General features: G+C 43.4%; 2 protein-coding genes across 4 annotated transcripts; both read right to left on the bottom strand.

Moving 5' to 3' along the window:
* Positions 1 to 750: 750 nt before the first annotated feature.
* On the bottom strand, positions 751 to 9,238 carry LOC109767050 (phytyl ester synthase 1, chloroplastic). Of its 2 annotated transcripts, XM_020325798.4 has the most exons (14): positions 9,069 to 9,238; positions 6,976 to 7,348; positions 6,831 to 6,882; positions 4,721 to 4,776; positions 4,159 to 4,317; positions 3,960 to 4,064; positions 3,223 to 3,329; positions 2,821 to 2,942; positions 2,622 to 2,727; positions 2,341 to 2,474; positions 1,879 to 2,248; positions 1,685 to 1,798; positions 1,310 to 1,398; positions 751 to 1,185 (listed from the first exon to the last, which is right to left on the bottom strand). In XM_020325798.4, exons 2-14 carry the CDS (start codon positions 7,325 to 7,327, stop codon positions 885 to 887), a joined length of 2,067 nt encoding a protein of 688 aa, XP_020181387.1. In that variant the 5' UTR covers positions 7,328 to 7,348; positions 9,069 to 9,238; the 3' UTR covers positions 751 to 884. The 2 variants fall into 2 exon arrangements, with proteins under 2 accessions (XP_020181387.1, XP_020181388.4); XM_020325799.4 differs by lacking the exons at positions 6,831 to 6,882; positions 6,976 to 7,348; positions 9,069 to 9,238 and adding an exon at positions 5,083 to 5,160.
* On the bottom strand, positions 9,115 to 15,959 carry LOC109767051 (phytyl ester synthase 1, chloroplastic). 2 transcript variants are annotated; one of them, XM_020325800.4, is made up of 13 exons: positions 15,451 to 15,959; positions 15,261 to 15,312; positions 14,955 to 15,010; positions 13,286 to 13,444; positions 13,089 to 13,193; positions 12,347 to 12,453; positions 11,757 to 11,878; positions 11,558 to 11,663; positions 10,638 to 10,771; positions 10,175 to 10,544; positions 9,976 to 10,089; positions 9,735 to 9,820; positions 9,115 to 9,574 (listed from the first exon to the last, which is right to left on the bottom strand). In XM_020325800.4, exons 1-13 carry the CDS (start codon positions 15,875 to 15,877, stop codon positions 9,274 to 9,276), a joined length of 2,139 nt encoding a protein of 712 aa, XP_020181389.3. In that variant the 5' UTR covers positions 15,878 to 15,959; the 3' UTR covers positions 9,115 to 9,273. The 2 variants fall into 2 exon arrangements, with proteins under 2 accessions (XP_020181389.3, XP_020181391.1); XM_020325802.4 differs by having other exon boundaries at positions 13,089 to 13,175; positions 15,451 to 15,899.
* Positions 15,960 to 17,679: the final 1,720 nt, after the last annotated feature.

Genomic DNA, 17,679 nt, shown 5'->3' with positions numbered 1-17,679 from the left:
TCGCAAAATAAAATGGCTACATCGATTTATTTAGTTCAGGTTCAATCATCGGTTTTTGGTAAGTGTTCACCCATACTAATATAGTAGTCAAAAGGGTCAAATCGAAGGGTTTCTTTGAAATGGACAACGAATGGGCTGAGGCAAGTTGGGCTTCAAGCTAGTGCTTTGGCGAACTGGGTTTGAGTACAATATCTCCACACTACATTTTTCTCAAAACCACCCAATTCGAACGGTTTTCGCTAGAGGTACGGGACCGGTTTTTTAAGCCAAAATCTACCATACATCAATTTTCTTATGACATATGGACCAAATTCTTTTGTTTCAAGATTTACGGAGAGAGTACAACCGGTACGGGGGAGAGGTGGAAGGTGAGGCGAGCGTACTAACTCTCTCTCTATATATATGTGATAGCATCTAGGCATCTCAAAGAAAAGCAAGTCATCGCGATGGAAATCATGCACCGGAGCCTGCTTCACGGGAGGCATGGTTGCCAGAAGATATTGCCTGGAGGCCGCGGAGCGGTTGCAGCATCTCAAAGAAAAAGCAAGTCATTGCGATGGAAATCATGCACCGGAGCCTGCTTCACGGGAGGCATGGTTGCCAGAAGATATTGCCTGGAGGCCGCGGAGCGGTTGCGGTAGCTACCGATGACTGGCGTCATAGACTCACAGCCCCCCCCCCTCCCCCCCCCACACACACACTCACTTGGCCAACAGTGGCAGTATGCGTGTGTGGTGTGCATGCTTGTAATTACACTTCAATAAATCAATATTGTAGGTCTATAAGTGATCTCATAGTTAATTCTCAAATTGCCTCAACTTACAATCCGACATGAAAGTCCTGATCAAACTGGGCCTAAAGGAAACAAGGCTAGAGTCAATCTTTCACGGCTCAAAAGTCGGCACTTGAGTAGAAGGATCCTGAGTTGCATGGTACAACGCGCGTCGCGTAATACTCCGATAAGGATCTTCCTTTCTCTTCCTCTTGAGGTAAGACACTACATTCTCCACTTCGGATTCGATTTGCAAATATACTTCGTTTGCCTTCTTCCTATCCGTCAGCACATTGTCCATTCCTTTCATCTCGATTGGCTTGCCGAATAGGAAGTATAGCCGACCTGGTACCTTTGGGAGAACAGCGGGTAGATGCAAGACTTGATTCCCATCATCTCCTTTCACCGTGTCCCTGCAACCAAGCACACACACAGTAGGTGACCAAGGTTTTTGTTCCTTGGATAACGTAGGAGACACTGAGTGTTTTGGATGCTTCTTTATTGAAGGAAAACTGACAAGGATAATAGAAATCCGACCTTATTAGTCCTTTAAAATCTTCATTGAATGATTTTATCGCGTCTTTGAGATAGGGTATGTTCTTCTGATCATTGTAGTCCAGAACTATCTGCAGAAGGTACAAAGAATGCATAAGTTTTTCTAAAGTTTTATAAAAATGAACGATAGAAAGCATAAGTTGACTATGTAAATAGAAGCTACACAACATAACCACTTCTCCTGCCTTAAAAATATAGAATGTACTCCCTTCGTCTCAAAATAAGTGACTCAACTTTGTACTAACTAAAGTTAAGTTGAGTCACTTATTTTGAGATGGAGGGAGTAACTTTTTACTATGTAATATGTAAATCATGTTGCTTCAGATGACTCGGTGTACAGAGGCACATAAAGCTAACCTCCACAAAGTCATCTTCTCCCACACAACCAAATGGTACGACGGTAACTCCAAACCGTGCTGCCATTCTTACAAATTCTGGTTGATCTGGCCAAAACAATTTGTATGCCTCACCCTGCCAGGTACAACAAAATAAGCAGATCAGACTATAGAGAACGCAATTTTCGTACAACAAAATTTAAATTTCAAGGACACCTTCCTATGTAGAGCTTCCCGCACACCACCTGGATAGAGAAGAACAAATTCATTTCTCTCAAACATCTTGTACGTATTGATCGGACTGACTGGAACCGCGCCGAATGCAGAGAACCAATCAAACAGAGACAACTCCTGACGCAGTATCTCATAATTTCCGACAAAAAATACTTGATGAGCTGCTGCTCTGAGAATTGTTTTTTTCTCTCTTAGGAACCCTTCAACTAGTGCAGGCACCTCCATGGCCAAGAGTTGGTGATAGCCCACAAACAAGACAGGACCTTTGTCAGGAACACCGGCAAGGCCACGAACAATATTTCCATTTTTCAATGTAGAGAGCATAACTGGGCTCAATAACTGATTAAACAGTCTGCAAAATTTTGAGCTTACAACTTATGACTCCAATCATCCTTATATAATAGTACGCGAAAGTTGAATTGGTGTTAGATAGTCAATACATACTTGAAATCTTCACCAAATGTTTTCTTGAATTCACTTAATGTAGGTGGGAGGAAATCGTTCACGAAGTCCCGTTGTCTACCACGACGGTACATGCTTACTCCTTTAATGATAGTTAGCAAATTGAAGCCATCCCCCTGTCGAAGTGCCACAAAAATTTCAGAATTCTTCTATGACACAACCCCACTGGTTAAATAAGTGTACACTGCTCAATCGAGTAAGTCAAAACATGGAAATGCTTGTAAATAATGTACGAGAAGAATGGTGATCATGATAGTCTGTACCATGAGTAGTCTATCACCCCGGTTCCTAAAGTATCGAAGTTTAGAATTTTTCAGTGTCTTAAACAGTCGGTCTGCTTCTCCACTTGGCGGCAGATTCGCAATGCCACTAAATCCAAATATGTTTATAGTGGGAGATCAAATTTGTAAGATTATACCTCACCTGAGCTACCAAATGTGTGAAACTGTTAAATAGAGATACCTTGCAAGAAGTAGTACTTCTGCTTGTACCGCATGAAGTTGAGAGTTGGCATAGTTTGCACCTGACTTGAGAAGCTTAAGTTTCCACACGAGAGTGCCCATTTGTATTATATCTCCTAGTTCCTGATAAACACCAATCATCAAGTCTGACAAGACAATATTACGATCTACTTGTGTGTGTGTGTTTTTTCAGCAATGATCTACTAAGTTTGTCTTGTAAAAACATATGGAAGTAGTATAATTGATGACCATCCAGATGTTCTTGGGTGATAAATAATGTTGTTAAAAGCTACAATATTTTTCTTAGAATAAATAAAATATATTAATTGTCCATAAATTTCAAATTGTATTTGTGCATGATTGATAAAAAAATCTCAAAATAAGTGATAAACTGAAAACTTACTGAAACTAAAGGTAGCATTGAAGTGAGACTGTTTGAAAATTCTTGTAGAGTTTCTTGAGGCGAAAGACCATTCTGAACACTAACCATAGCCACATTAAGAGGGTTACCTATTTCGCCACACATAAAAACATTTTGAGGAGCACTGATTTCCCGAAGACATTGAAGTAGATATAATTAAGAGAAATTATTATATTCAACTCCGAAGAAGAATATAGTGAGAACTGAGGTTGCCCATATACCAATGAATAAATTTTCTGCCTAAAAATATAGAAACGTTTTTTTTGGCACCAGTAAAATTCATATACCTGACTCGTATCCTTTGCATTTATTGTATATCATATGTTTAGTTCACGAGTTGACTACTCATGCGAGTGCTCTAAATTTGCTATATATGATAGTTGGGTAAAGATGCAGAACAAACATAACTAGCTTTGAACCCGTTTGTATTTACTAGGTTCATGGAGAAAAGAAGCCTTTACTAAGTATTTTCACTTTTTTTGTTTATAATGAGTTATACTTAAAATTAGGTTGCCTGGGAGAAAATTAATAACCAAAACATGCAATAAATATTATCTTGAAATAAACCACCTTCAAGGGAAAATATGTAAAAATTGTTATGGTCTACTGAATTTTGAAGATATACATGTAGCCAAAGTTCACGATCATCACCGCACTTAAACTATGATGACTTGTGTTTACTTATAGAGGCATAATTGACAAGTTTACGAGTAATATACCAATTAAATATCTGAGAAGGTGGGGCTGGACAACTGGGAGGTTGCTTGGCATCGTTTCCAAAAGAGGCAATACTGCCTGCAACGAAGTTTTTGCTGATGATGTTGCTGAAAAATCAAATTTAAGTGTAAGAACCAAATCTATATTTGGATCACAGGATAGCAGTAGATATTAATGTATAGGTAGATTTGTTTCACCTACCTGGATTTACAAGTGTAAGAACCAAATCGATTTCTGGATTGCGAGCTGCAACTGAAATTGCGAGACATCCACCAAAAGAATCTCCAACAATATATATTGGTCTGCTTGGTGACAAAGCACTCTCATATTTGACATATTCTTCCACAATTTGTAACAACCCTGTATAAGTTATGATTAAGCAGATGTCAAGCTTGCAAACTTGGTTTGGGGTAAAAACTCTCAAACAATAATAATTTTAGGGGTTTGAAGTAACAACTATGATTATATTCCCCGCAAAAAAAACAACTATGATTTTATACAATGAATCCTAATAGCCATTAATACAGTGATAATAAACAAACAGAAATGCATGCATATATGTTTTTTTCATAGGATAATCCAGTTGAATCAAACAATCACCACAACCATGTGCTCTACACATACGACACACAATTGTCTCCCTGTTTAAGATTTGTCCATTTTAGGTCTTTCTGTAGCAAGTAATGATGGTCAGTGCTTGTGAGGGCATAGACATGCCAAGCTAGTGAAAATAATAATATTTGGACTATTCATTTATCCTTACCTTCAAATGGTGTACGGTCATTTACTGGTATATGGAAGCAGCAAACCTCAAATAGTCTGCATAAAAAGAAGATCAAAAACTAAATTAGAACCTGGACATGGGTTTACTTCATACAAGCAAGATATGACGCATGATTATCATGACAAAATTGAATTATGCATTGCAACTTTATGCCAGTAAAATTTCTAACATAAAGCAATAATATTTTCCAAATTCAGATTTACTGTTCAATTGCACCTTAATTTGAGTCACTCTTTTATATGGCGTGAGTCAAGTTAAGTAAACAAGAATATGGTATTTCTCAACAACAAAAATGATAAAACACGTATAATTGGTTGTCCGTACAAGAAACCTATACTCACTTGCCCAAAGCTTTGTGGTGCAAAGTGAGCTCCATTCCAACACCATCTGTTCTTGCACGTAGTGTTGCTAACATTTTTGACAACTGGTTACATAGGATAGATAACAGATTTAGAATTCTTCTCAGGGTGGGAGCGCTTGCCATTATTTGGTCGCTTTGATTATGTAGAAATGATAAGGTGTTTACCGATAAAAATACTTCCCTTATGCAGGTTATCTATAGGTGTACCGGTGCGCTCCATTTACGGTCGTCTCTACAACGTGTGGAGAATCAAAACCTGTTTACGGAGGTGTGTACACGTTTGGAGAATACGACGAGGGATACTTTTACCCAACATGGATGACAACATGATCCTAGGATTGGCCCTCCTCCATTTTAGGCGTTATGCAGTCTCTCTACATGATTTCTTGTATTTCACTAGTTTCTTACTTTTTTTCTCAAATACCCTTTTTCTTACTTTTTGAGCTTGGACTTAGTTGTGTGCATTTTAGTTATGCAGAGGTCGGGTGTCTATCCCTAATAATAAAGGGGTTATTGCTTCTGGCGGTACGTCATTTAAATTGTCCTAAAGTTGCAAAATATTACCCACCAATGCGGATGGGATTTGGAGCTCTCAGGTGCTCCGCACCCCCATACGAACGTTTCGTTCAAAAAAATACCAAGAAATTTTAAAAAAAAATCTGTAATTTTGGGATATCAAACCTGGGTCCTGATCTACCCCCGTGTGAAAATTCGTGAAAAAATACCAGGAAATGTATTCGTGGCAAAAAAGACAAAAATTTCCAATGCATAGAAAAACACTGTTTGGATGGATTTTTGTTCCGACAGTATTTCCTTCGCCACGGATGCGTTTTCTGGTATTTTTTCACGAAATTTCACACGGGAGTAGACCGGGGACCCAGGTTTGGTATTCCCAAAATTCAGCCCCTTTTTGATTTTTTTTGTATTTTTTACGATTAATTTTCGTATAGGGGTGTGGAGCGCCCAAGAGCTCCTGTGTATTTTCCCCACCAATGCCACCTATAAGTGATAAAAAAGATGTTTCACCAAAGGAATCCCTACTTGAGCCGGCCCAGTAGGAACCCTCTATACTGCGCTCCGCGCCCTGGGAGACGACAAGCGCGCCTATTTTGGCCGACCCATATCCGGCGGCCAATTCAAAAAATGTTCATGAATTGAAAAACATCCTAAAATTCAAAATTTGTTCTTGACTTACAAAATAGTTTAATGATTCATAAAATGTTCGTGGATTCAAAAAATGATCATGCATTTCAAAAATTGTTCGTTAAATCAAAAAAATGTTTCTGAATTTTAAAATTGTTCCACCAATTTCCAAAATAAATGTTCGTCAATTCTAGAAATGTTCGCCTATTCAATAAAAATGTTTTAGAAAATATGCTCAATTTTTTAAAAAATGTTCGCAAATAGCATAAAATGTTCATGATTTTAGAAAATTTCATGATTGCGGAAAATGTTTGAAAATCTGTAAAAATGTTCACGATTGCAGATATGTTCACGAGTTTAAAAAAATGTTCGTAGTTTTCAAAAATTGTTCATGATTTCACGAAAATGAGAGCGATAGTGTATCTTGGTGATGCGGCAAAATATGGTCATGGCCATTGAACATTATGAATTTTTTTCTCCCATTGCAACGCACGGACCGTTTTGCTAGTAACACTTATAAATCGTTTAAGTAATAAAACGTCCTTTATAAAAAAATGGTCGCCCATTAAAGAAATCAATACTCACTTGCCCAAAGAATGGTGGTGCAAAATGAGCTCCATTCCAACACCATCGCTTCCTGCAGATTCAGACAATTCCACCGATAGCATCAGTAGAGGAAAAGGAAAAGGGGAAAGGCACACGATCGATTTTGCTTACAAGAACGACTAACCTGGCAAGAAAAGCAGCAGCGGCGCCCTGTCCACCTCCGGCCGGCCGCACTCCACTGGGCAGAACCACCGCGGCGGCCCGCCGTCGTCCTTGGGCATGGCCCTCACCGCCTCCCAGTAGTCCTTCATGGTGGCGCTCCCGAACCCGTCGTCGTAAAGGACCTCCAACCGCGACTCCTCCGCGGCCTGCTTCTTCCTCCTCCTGGTGTTGCTGCTACCGCCCGGCAAAGTCCCGGTCGTCGCATCCACCGAGCTCGCACGGCGGAGGCACAGCCGGGCATGGTGCCGTCTGAGATGGCCACCCGCGGCGCACGGGTTTACGCCAAACGGGCGCAGCATGGTGTGCGGAACCATGGACACCGTCGTGCGCCGTTACTGGTTGGAACAAACGCACCGGAATCAGAGATGGCAGCCGCCACGAACTCCGGCAGAGGGATGGTCACGGATGATTCCGCTTCCACATATGGCCTGGTGGTGCGTCCCGCTCTGACACAGTGGGTGGCTCCGGCGAGCAGCCCTCCGATGCTCCCACGCGGTGGCGGCCGCTGACTACCAGCGGACGGCGACGAGCTACTATGGTGGAGAGATTGTTTCCTGCCCTCCATGGAAGGAAGCGGCGGGAAGAGATAAAGAGTTGGAGAGGCAACATGAATGGCTCACGTGTGTCCTTCTCCCCACCATTAATCCCCCTGATTTATTAATTTGTTTTTTTTGTGGTAAAAAGAGAGAGACAGGGGGCTGCCATTTTTTTAGGGGTAAGGCCGAACTTTATTAATCAAAGTCCACAAATAGTAGAGGTTGGGCTAGCCCATTAGCCGCTGGTAGGAAGCATGCGCGCGCAGTGGGGTGTACCGATCCCTCGCAGGCCAAATTTCTTCTTCTTTTCTCTATGCCTTTTCTGTTACTTTTTTTACTAAAATGTACTTATTTTTAATGTGCAGGTATTTTTCAAAAATTATTCAGGTATTATGAAATTTCATAAAATGCATTCGCACGTTTAAAAAAATCATGGATATAATCAGGTGTTCATTAATTTTAAAAGTGTTCATGTAACACAAAAAGTGATATACTTTTTGGAAACATAATTAGCTAATTAAAATAATGTTAATATATTTTAGAAAATATTCATATAATTTTAAATATGTTCATGCGTTAAAAATGCCCATGTAATTTGAAAAAGTGTTAATGTATTAAAAATGTTTATGTAATTTAAAAATGTTCATTCCTTTTAATAAAAATGTTATGCCATTTTTAAAGTTTTCATGCATTTTATAAAAAAGTTTATGTAATTAAAATAATTTTGTGTTTTTTTAGTGTTCGGGTAATTTTTAAAAAGCATTCACGTCGTTTTGAAAAAATATTAATATCTTTTAAAAAATACTTGTGTGTTATAAAAAAATTATATATTTCCTTTGAAAAAATGGAAAAGTAAAAGTTTGTGTGAACACCAGACATGTAATCAGGCAACTCGAGCATCATGTGGAGCAGCACATCCAGAGCCTCATTCGTCCGCTTCATGTCACAAAGGCACTTGATTAGGTTACCGAAGGCGATGATACTCAATGTGATGTATGTCATGAGGAGGCACCCAGAGCAGGCAGACCCTAGGTTTGGGCGGTGTGAACAGCAAGAGGAGTCAATTAGTATGCCATAGGTGTACATAATGTCTACCATCACCAAGCTATATCCTCGGGCCATGCGTTATAATAGAGCGATGGAAAGGTGATGTCATGTCAGTGTGCATGACTAGTTGAAGCACAATTACCAACCCCACAACTATGTTGTCGCATACGTAGCGATGCTCGCACTCAAACCGTAGTTTGAAAATATTATACTCTATCGGTTGCTAGGAGTATGATAAATAAGTGAATTAACTAAGTATGAACTAGAATGTCAAATAAATACTAAGACTAAATGACAGAGTAACTAGAGAGGAACTGCAAATGATGGGAAGGCGTTCTTAGAGAGTCTAGATTTTTCACTACTATTTAAGATACTTAATTGTGTAGGTACACAACTTTAGTAAAGATACATCTATGGGATACGAATTATATGAGCACGGAGTTGATAATAAGATATGTGAGTATTGCCGCACCTTCATATCATGCACATCACCACAATCTCTCCAAAAGGCATGATTCTGGTGCTCGCAACTTCTTTAGATTGGTACTTGGTTTCTTTCATCGTGCTAAGTCCATGGAAGTTTCAACTCACCCTATTTCGAAAATTGGCTCAACTGACAATTAAACATGAAAGTCATGGCCCAGTTAGCCTAAGCAAACAAGTCCTGACCCAATCTTTCACGGTTCGAAAGTAGGCACTTGAGCAGAAGGACCCCAAGTTGCCTGGTACAACGCACGTCGCGCAATACTCCGGTAAGGATCTTCATTTCTCTTCCTCTTTAGGTAAGACATTGCATTCTCCACTTCCAATTCGATTTGAAAATATACTTGGTTTGCCTTCTTCCTATCTGTCAACACATTGTCCATTCCTTCCATCTCGATTGGTCTGCCGAATAGGAAATACAGCCGCCCTGGTAATTTTGGGAGAACAACAGGCAGATGCAAGACTTGATTCCCATCCTCTCCTTTCACAGTGTCCCTAAAACCAAACATGCACAAAGAAGGCGGCCAAGGTTTTTATTCCTTAGATACTGGAGGTGAAGTGGTGCCAAGGCTTGAGATTGGTAACAAACTTTCTAAGGAGATACTTGATTGTTTGTTTATCGTAGGAAAAATGGACAGTGTAATAGAAATCTAACCTTAATCTTGTAAAATCTCTGTTGAATGACTTTATCTCGTCTCTAATATAGGGTATGTTCTTTTGATCATTGTAGTCCACAACTATCTGTAAAAGGTACAAAGGATACATAAGTAGACTATATGGGGTGAGATAAGAAAAGAGCCATTTTAGTGCCTTAAAATCCGGAATATAACTTCTACTACAATATGTAAATCTTGTTGCTTCAGATGACTCGAAGTACAAAAGCACATAAAGCTAACCTCCAAAAAGTCATCTTCTCCCACACAACCAAATGGTATGACCGTAACTCCAAACCGTGCTGCCATTCTTACAAATTCGGTTTGATCTGGCCAAAACAATTTGTATGTTTCGCCCTGCCAGGCACAACAAAATAAGCATAGCAGAATGTAGAAAATACAAGCAATTTTATCAGAATAAAATGTCCTTGTTAAAGAGCACCTTCCTATGTAGAGCTTCCCTCACACCGCCTGGATAGAGGAGAACAAATTCATTTCTCTCAAACAATTTGTACGTATTGATTGGACTGACTGGAACCGCGCCGTACATAGAAACAAAATCAAACAGAGACAACTCTTGGCGTAGTGTCTCATAATTTCCAGCAAAAAATACTTGATGGGCCCCTGTTCGGATAACAGTTTTTTTCTCCCTCAAGAACCCTTCGATTAGTGCAGCCCACTCCATGGCCAAGAGTTGGTGATATCCCACAAACAAGACAGGACCTTTGTCCGGAACACCGTCAAGGCCATGGACAATTTTTCCATTTTGTGTTGTAGAGAGCATGGCTGGGCTCAGTAACTGATGAAACAATCTGCAAGAGTTTGAGCTTCGTACAAATGAGTCTAATCATCTCTATATGATATCATGTGAAAAGTTGAATCGATCTTATATGCTAAATACATACTTGAAATCTTCACCAAATGTTCTGTTGAATTCACTTAATGTGGGTGACAGGAAATCGTTCACACAGTCCCATTGTCTACCACGGCGGTACATTTTTACTCCTTTTATCACAGTTAGAAGGTTGAAGCCATCCTCCTGTCGAAGTGCCATGAGATTCAGAAATATTCTACTCCCTCCGTTCCATAATATAAGAGCGTTTCTGACACTAGCCTAGTGTCAAAAACGCTCTTATATTGTAGGACGGAGGGAGTATTAGACAATATCAAAGTTAAACTTGGTGTACACTACTCAACCAAGTGAGTATTTAACCAAAAACTACCACATTTCACGGAAACGTGACAGAAAACTACCACTTTACGATTTTGTGCGGAAAACTACCACTTTTGTTCTAATCCGTGGCAAAAAACTACCAAGTCTCGAAACCGGTCGCTTCGCCCGCGCGAAGCACCAAACTGACCAGCCGGTCCCACGTTTTAGGTGCCACGGTGGCCAGCCGATGCCCGCCGCGCGTTAACGGCGCGTCCGCGGTCGGAAATGGCGGCTGTCAGTTTGCGTTCAATGCACCAAAACGTGGGACCGGCCATTTGATGCTGATCCTCTGACGACGCCGTTTCCGACCGCGGACGCGCCGTTAACGCGCGGCAGGCGTCGGTTGGCCACCGTGGCACCTGAAACGTGGGACCGGCTGGTTAGTTTGGTGCTTGGCGCGGGCGAAGCGACCGGTTTCGAGACTTGATAGTTTTTTGCCACGGATTAGGACAAAAGTGGTAGTTTTCCGCACAAAATCGTAAAGTGGTAGTTTTCTGTCACGTTTCCGTGAAATGTGGTAGTTTTTGGTTAAATACTCCAACCAAGTAAGTGAAAACATGGAAATGTTGGGAACTAATTGAAGAGAAAAATATTGAGCATGATAGTTTGTACCATGAGTAGTCTGTCGCCCCGGTTCCTGAAGTACCGAACTTTGCAATTTTTCAGTGACTTAACCAGTCGGTCTGCTTCTCCACTTGGCGGCAGATTCTCAATGCCACTAAATCCAAATATATTTATAGTGGGAGATAAAATTTGTAAGATTATACCTCACCTGAGCTACCAAATGTGTGAAACTGTTAAATAGAGATACCTTGCAAGAAGTAGTACTTCTGCTTGTACCATGTGAAGTTGTGAGTTGGCATAGTTTGCACCTGACTTGAGAAGCTTAAGTTTCCACACGAGAGTGCCCATTTGTATTATATCTCCTAGTTCCTGAGAAATAATAAGCATCAATTCTGACAGGACAATATTACTATCTACGGGTGCTTTTTTTACAACAATAATCTACTTCTGCTTAGTAAGTTTGTCTTGTGAGAACATTAGAAAGTATAATAATGGATGACCAATCGTCAGTTAGGTTGGACAGGTTCTGGAGATGTACATAGTTTGTGTCTCTTTCCTGTCGTTGGTGTGCTTTTACCTCTGTAAGCTGAATTTTTTCAGCCTATTGTACAGTTATTCCCCCATCTTAATTGAAAAGCAGAGCTCCTGCTGGTTACGGTCAAAAATAATAATGGATGGCCATCTAGGTGTTCTTAAGTGATAAATAATATTGTTAAAAGCTAGAAAATGTCTCTCCGAATAAATAAAATTTGAATTTCCACAAATTTCAATTCTTATTTGTGCATGTCTAATGGAAAGATTAAAATATTCTAAAAGAAATGATAACTGATAACTTACGGAAACTAAAGGTAGCATTGAAGTGAGTTTGTTTGAAAATTCTTGTAGAGTCTCTTGTGGAGAAAGACTATTCTCAAGGCTAACCATAGCCATATTGAGAGGGTTACCTATTTTGCAACATGAAAAAACAGTTTGAGGAGCACAGATACATAATTAAGAAAAATTCTTAGATTCACCGTCGAAAAACAATATAATAATAATTGAAGTGGCTCTTATGCCGATGAATAACCTTTTCTGCCTAAAGATATTGAAACTGATTTGTTCCAGTACCATTATGATTCATATACGTAGCTCATATTCTTGATATTTATTGTCTATCATATGTTTAGTTTAAGAATTAGCTGGTTATGCAAGTGCTCTAACGCTGCAATATACAATAGTTGGGAAAAGATCAGCAGAACAAGCATAACTAGCGTTGAGCCCGTTTATATTTATTGGGTTCTCACAGAAAGAAACCTGCAATCGGTCTTTGCAATAGTTTATCCCCTGAGAAAGTTTGACAGTAAGTTATAATAAAAAAATAAAAAATATTCCTTATCCAAAATAAAAACAATAATCAAAACATGAATTATATATTATCTTGAAATAAACCACTTTCAATGAAAAATATATGTCAACATCTTTATGATATACCGGATTATTTAGAAGATATATCTGTAGTCAAAGTAAAATTGTCACCGCACTCCAAGTACAAAGATTTATTTTACCTATAAGCATGATTGACAAGTTAAGAGAAATATACCCATTGAATATTTGAGAAGGTGAGGATGTATAAATGGAAGGTTGGCCGCCACTGCTTCCAAAAGAGGCAATACTGCCTGCAGGGAAGCTTTTGCAGATGATGTTGCTGAAAAATCAGATTATATACTATAATACTCTAAAACCAGGAGTGTAAGAACCAAATCAATATCTGGATCAGTTAAATGTTATTTCACCTACCTGGATTTACTAGTGTAAGAACCAAGTCGATTTCTGGATTGCAAACTGCCACTGAAATTGCAAGACATCCACCAAAAGAATCCCCAATTATATATATTGGTCTGCTTGGCGACAAAGCATTCTCATGTTTGACATATTCTTCCACAATTTGTAATAAACCTGTATACATTATAATTAAGCAGGCGTCAAGCTTGCAAATGTGATATAAGCTAAAAAAGATATATTAAATTTAGCAGTATTTTAACAGTTGTGATCGTACAATGAATCCTCATAGTCACTAATCTTTGTAAGATATAACGGTAATAAACATAAGAAATGCATATACAGCCACGGTAGGTAAGTCTGCCTCCTCAAATGCCCGCGGACATGCCCTGACGCGTCGGTGCGCAGCGACCGATTACACTTTAGTTTTTTCTTTGTACAACCGCACACCTCAATTAGCAAACCTCAAATCCATACAAAACACATGCAATCGTACGTAAACGTTGCAACACAAATCATCCGGTTACTACATCAGGACATGTCATCGGACTACCAAAAATTAGCATGTTCTATCTATATATTAGCTATGGATAAGATCACCCACGGCAGCCCTTGCCTTTCCTGGCGCCTTTGTCGTCTTTCTCGTTGAAGTAGCGCTCAAAAACGCAAAATGGATCGAGCCGAATTTGCTCGTTCCCGGAGCTGTCCGGTCCGTCGCTGTCCTCCTTCTCCCCTTTGGGCGGCAGTCCGACCATGGCACAGACCGCTCGATATTGCTCTCGGGCAAGGGAGCACATGTTCCTCCGTTGTCGCTTCTTGAGGATGCGGGCACGGATGGCTTCCTCCTCTACGACAGTGTGCGCCGCCGGCTACCCTTATCCTCCCCTTCCCACGGCAGGCACACCGGTCCTATAGCACTCATACTCAGGCGGACCGGAGATGGGGAGGCTACCGGACCATGATGATCCAGCCCCGGCGGATCCGAGCGCCCGTTGCACCGACCCAATGGATTCGCGCCGGACAGACCCCCCGTCGGTCGGGCGCGATCCTCCCGGGAGTGGCGGAGGGCAATGCGGACGATCATAACATCCTCCAACCCGCACAGGACGACACCCAATCGACGGATCCAGACTGGTCGGAGTCAGATCCGCTGTCCGCCATGCCGGAATCGGAGATCACCGGACAGGAGTTTGAGGCGGAGTGGACTGGAGTGGATAGGGTTTGGCACGGTGATCGGATATGGACGAATATATGTGAGGTCAGATGGCCAGCGTAGACTGGATCCGACGTGGCGGATGCGTCCGGGCAACCCCATATTCGCCCCAAATTGGAGCTGGATATGAGTGGTGCCAGGTGCCAAGTAGCCCAGACGTTTGAGACCGGTTTGAGGTGCTCGTCTGAGTCGCTTATTTTTGACCGGTCAGTGATCGGGCCGTCCGCCTGGACATTTGAGAGGGGTTTGAGGCCCCGGCTGTAGATTCTCTAACTTTTTTTCGTAGGATAAGCGAGAGAAGAATCAAACAATCACCACTCCACGTGCTCTACACATGGGACACAGTTGTCTCCTTTTAAGATTTGTCCATTTGAGGTCTTTCTATAGCAAGTAAAGACGGTCAAGTACTTGCGAGGGCATAGAGATGCCAAGCAAATGTAAATAATAATATATGAAATATTCCTCCATCCATACCTTCAAATGGTGTGCGGTCATTTACTGGTATATGGAAGCAGCAAACCTCAAATACTCTGCATAAAAGAAGATGAAAAATTAAATTAGAACATAAACAAGGGTTTACTTCTTTCTTTTGACAGAATATCTCACCGATGTGACACCCTAGTCTACACACCCATTATCATGGGTTTACTTCATACGAGCAAGAAATGACAGTATGACACATGACTATCATGATGGACAACTTTTTTTAAGCATAAAGCGACAATAGTTTCCAAATTGTTGACTGTCCTCTTTTGATATAGAAACAAAAACAATACTCACTTGCCCAAGGATTTGTGGTGCAAAATGAGCTCCATTCCAACACCTTCGATTCCTGCAGCTCAGATCCAAAAAAACAAAAAATAAAATAGCATTAGGCTTGCAGCAGAGGAAAGACACACGATCGATTTTGCATACAAGAACGAACAGTATCGTTGAGTAGTGAGTGGTGCTATGTCCGAGACCAACCAACCTGACAAGAAGAGCAGCAGCGGCGCCCTGTCCACCTCCGGCCGGCCGCACTCCACGGGGCAGAACCACCGCGGCGGCCCGCCGTCGTCCCTGGGCATGGCCCTCACCGCCTCCCGGTAGTCCTTCACGGTGACGCTCCCGAACCCGTCGTCATAAAGAACCTCCAACCGCGACTCCTCCGCCGGCCTCTTCCTCCTCCTCTTATTGCCACCGCCCAGCTCATTCCCGTTCGTTGCACCGACGGAGCTCGCACGGCGGACACACGGCCGTGCGTGCCGCCTAAGATAGCCACCGCCGGCGAATGGTTTTACGCCGAACGGGCGCAGAATGGTGTGCGGGACATAGGACATCGAGGGGAAGAAAGGGGGGGAGCAGAGCAGTGAGGGGAAGAAAGGGAGAGAAGACAGAGCCGACCGGTTGAAGTGCATGAATTTGTAGATGGTTTGCAGCTCACCTCATGGACTTGACAGCAGATTCAGCGAGACCTCAGTCCACTTCAACATGCTCTACTCTGCCTAGCCATGTGGCAATGGAGCTAACGGACAAGCAAGCAGCCCACGTGCCAGACAAGCACTAGTACCGACCTGTGTATTTCAAGTACAGTACCAAAGCTCGTGGAACTTTCGTCGTGCTGTCACGGTCTCGGTCTCCCTGCAGCATGTTTGATTGCGTTGCTGAATTGGCTCTGAACTCTTCGATGCGAACGTGCGCCTGATCACCACCGCCCGTGCCAGGAATCGGAGGGCTCAAGTTTCTCCATCCGCGGGAGCCGCTGGCTGGCCCAAGAGTCCTGTAGTGTGACGCACCAAAACTCATCGACACTGCCTTGTTTGGATGGATGCGTGGCCGGATATGAGCTCTGGACATGTTTATATCACAACATGTTTGTGGGTCTTCATGTGTTTGTGACACTGCCTCTAGACCCATCGTCAGAGGCAAACGTGCATGTGCTGAATTTTGTGACCGTTGCTGGAAATTTACATAGCACAAAGATGTTTAAACATCGCATTTAAGAAAAAAGGTTTCCTCCCGCTTTGTATACAAAGCAACCACTGATACATCTAACGATAGGTGCTGGGGCCGCAGCACAAACAAGCCCAAAGAAAAACAGAGAAAAAGAAAGAGAAACAATGCCAACAATGGCAGATCAACGAAACGAAGATGACCGGCGACCGCTGCACCCTCCGGAGAAGTACCACCGCGTTCCAGCATTCCGAAGCGCCGCGTACCAAGCAACACCTTCAAGAAGGAGGTGACGACGACGCCGCTGCTGCCCGGACTAGTCCTAGGGTTTCCCCCGGTACGCGGGGGGCAGTGGGGGGAGGGGTGTACCCGACGCCCTTCAGGAAGGTCCGACGGCACCCACAGGCGTCGCCGCGTCGGGGCCGAACGAGCCGCCAGAGATTTCTCCCAACCCCCACCACCACCCCAGACGAATCATAGTGCACCGCCCATCACGCCGCCCACCAACATGTGCCACCACAATCACCAAATCAACTTCGCCGTCTCCCTGAGGTCACCGACATGAGGCCTGGAGGACGGGAAAAGAGAGAGTGGCCTCGGGGGCATCCGCAACATCGCCGACATGAGGGGACAACCACCACCGCTACCGCGGAGCCGACCGGACGCACGAACAAGGGGCCTGCCAGGCGCCGAGGCACGGACGGACCCAAAAGGGTCCGGACAGCCCCTGCCGTCACGCTGCAGCTCGCCGACCGACGAAGCCGCCACCGCCCGCTGACCACCGCCACTTCACCATCAACCAGGGAGCAGCGTTGCCGCCCACCGAGCCGCCGGCCCGCCCTAGCCCGGATGGAGCCCGAAAGGGCCCAGATCTGGGCTGCGCGGGTGCCGCCGGCCACCAGCAACGCCACGCCGCCCCGCGGCCAACGGCCGCGCCGCCGCACCAAGGACCACGAAGCTCGCCGGAATCCCGCCGCCGAGCCACACCGCAGCCAGCCGAGTTGCACCGCCGCCATCGGGAGGCCCCCGCGCCCCCATGAGTGTGCGGGGAAGGGACGACCCGCCGCCACCAGCGCCGCGCGGGCAAGGCCCGGCGGACCCAGCCGGTGGCGGCGGGGAGGGAGATGGACGGGGAGGGGGGCCAGAGGAGAGGGGCGGCAGGGGCCTGCACGTCGCCTGCGGGGGGCGAGCGGGCGGACAGAACGTGTGGGAGGGTGAGGGGGGAGAGGGAGGCGGGGCGCTCGCGGCGACGGCAGGGAGGCGGCGG

The sequence above is a fragment of the Aegilops tauschii genome, chromosome 6 (assembly GCF_002575655.3).
Source record: "Aegilops tauschii subsp. strangulata cultivar AL8/78 chromosome 6, Aet v6.0, whole genome shotgun sequence".
NCBI lineage: Eukaryota > Viridiplantae > Streptophyta > Magnoliopsida > Poales > Poaceae > Aegilops > Aegilops tauschii.
This window is presented reverse-complemented; position numbering and strand designations above follow the sequence as displayed.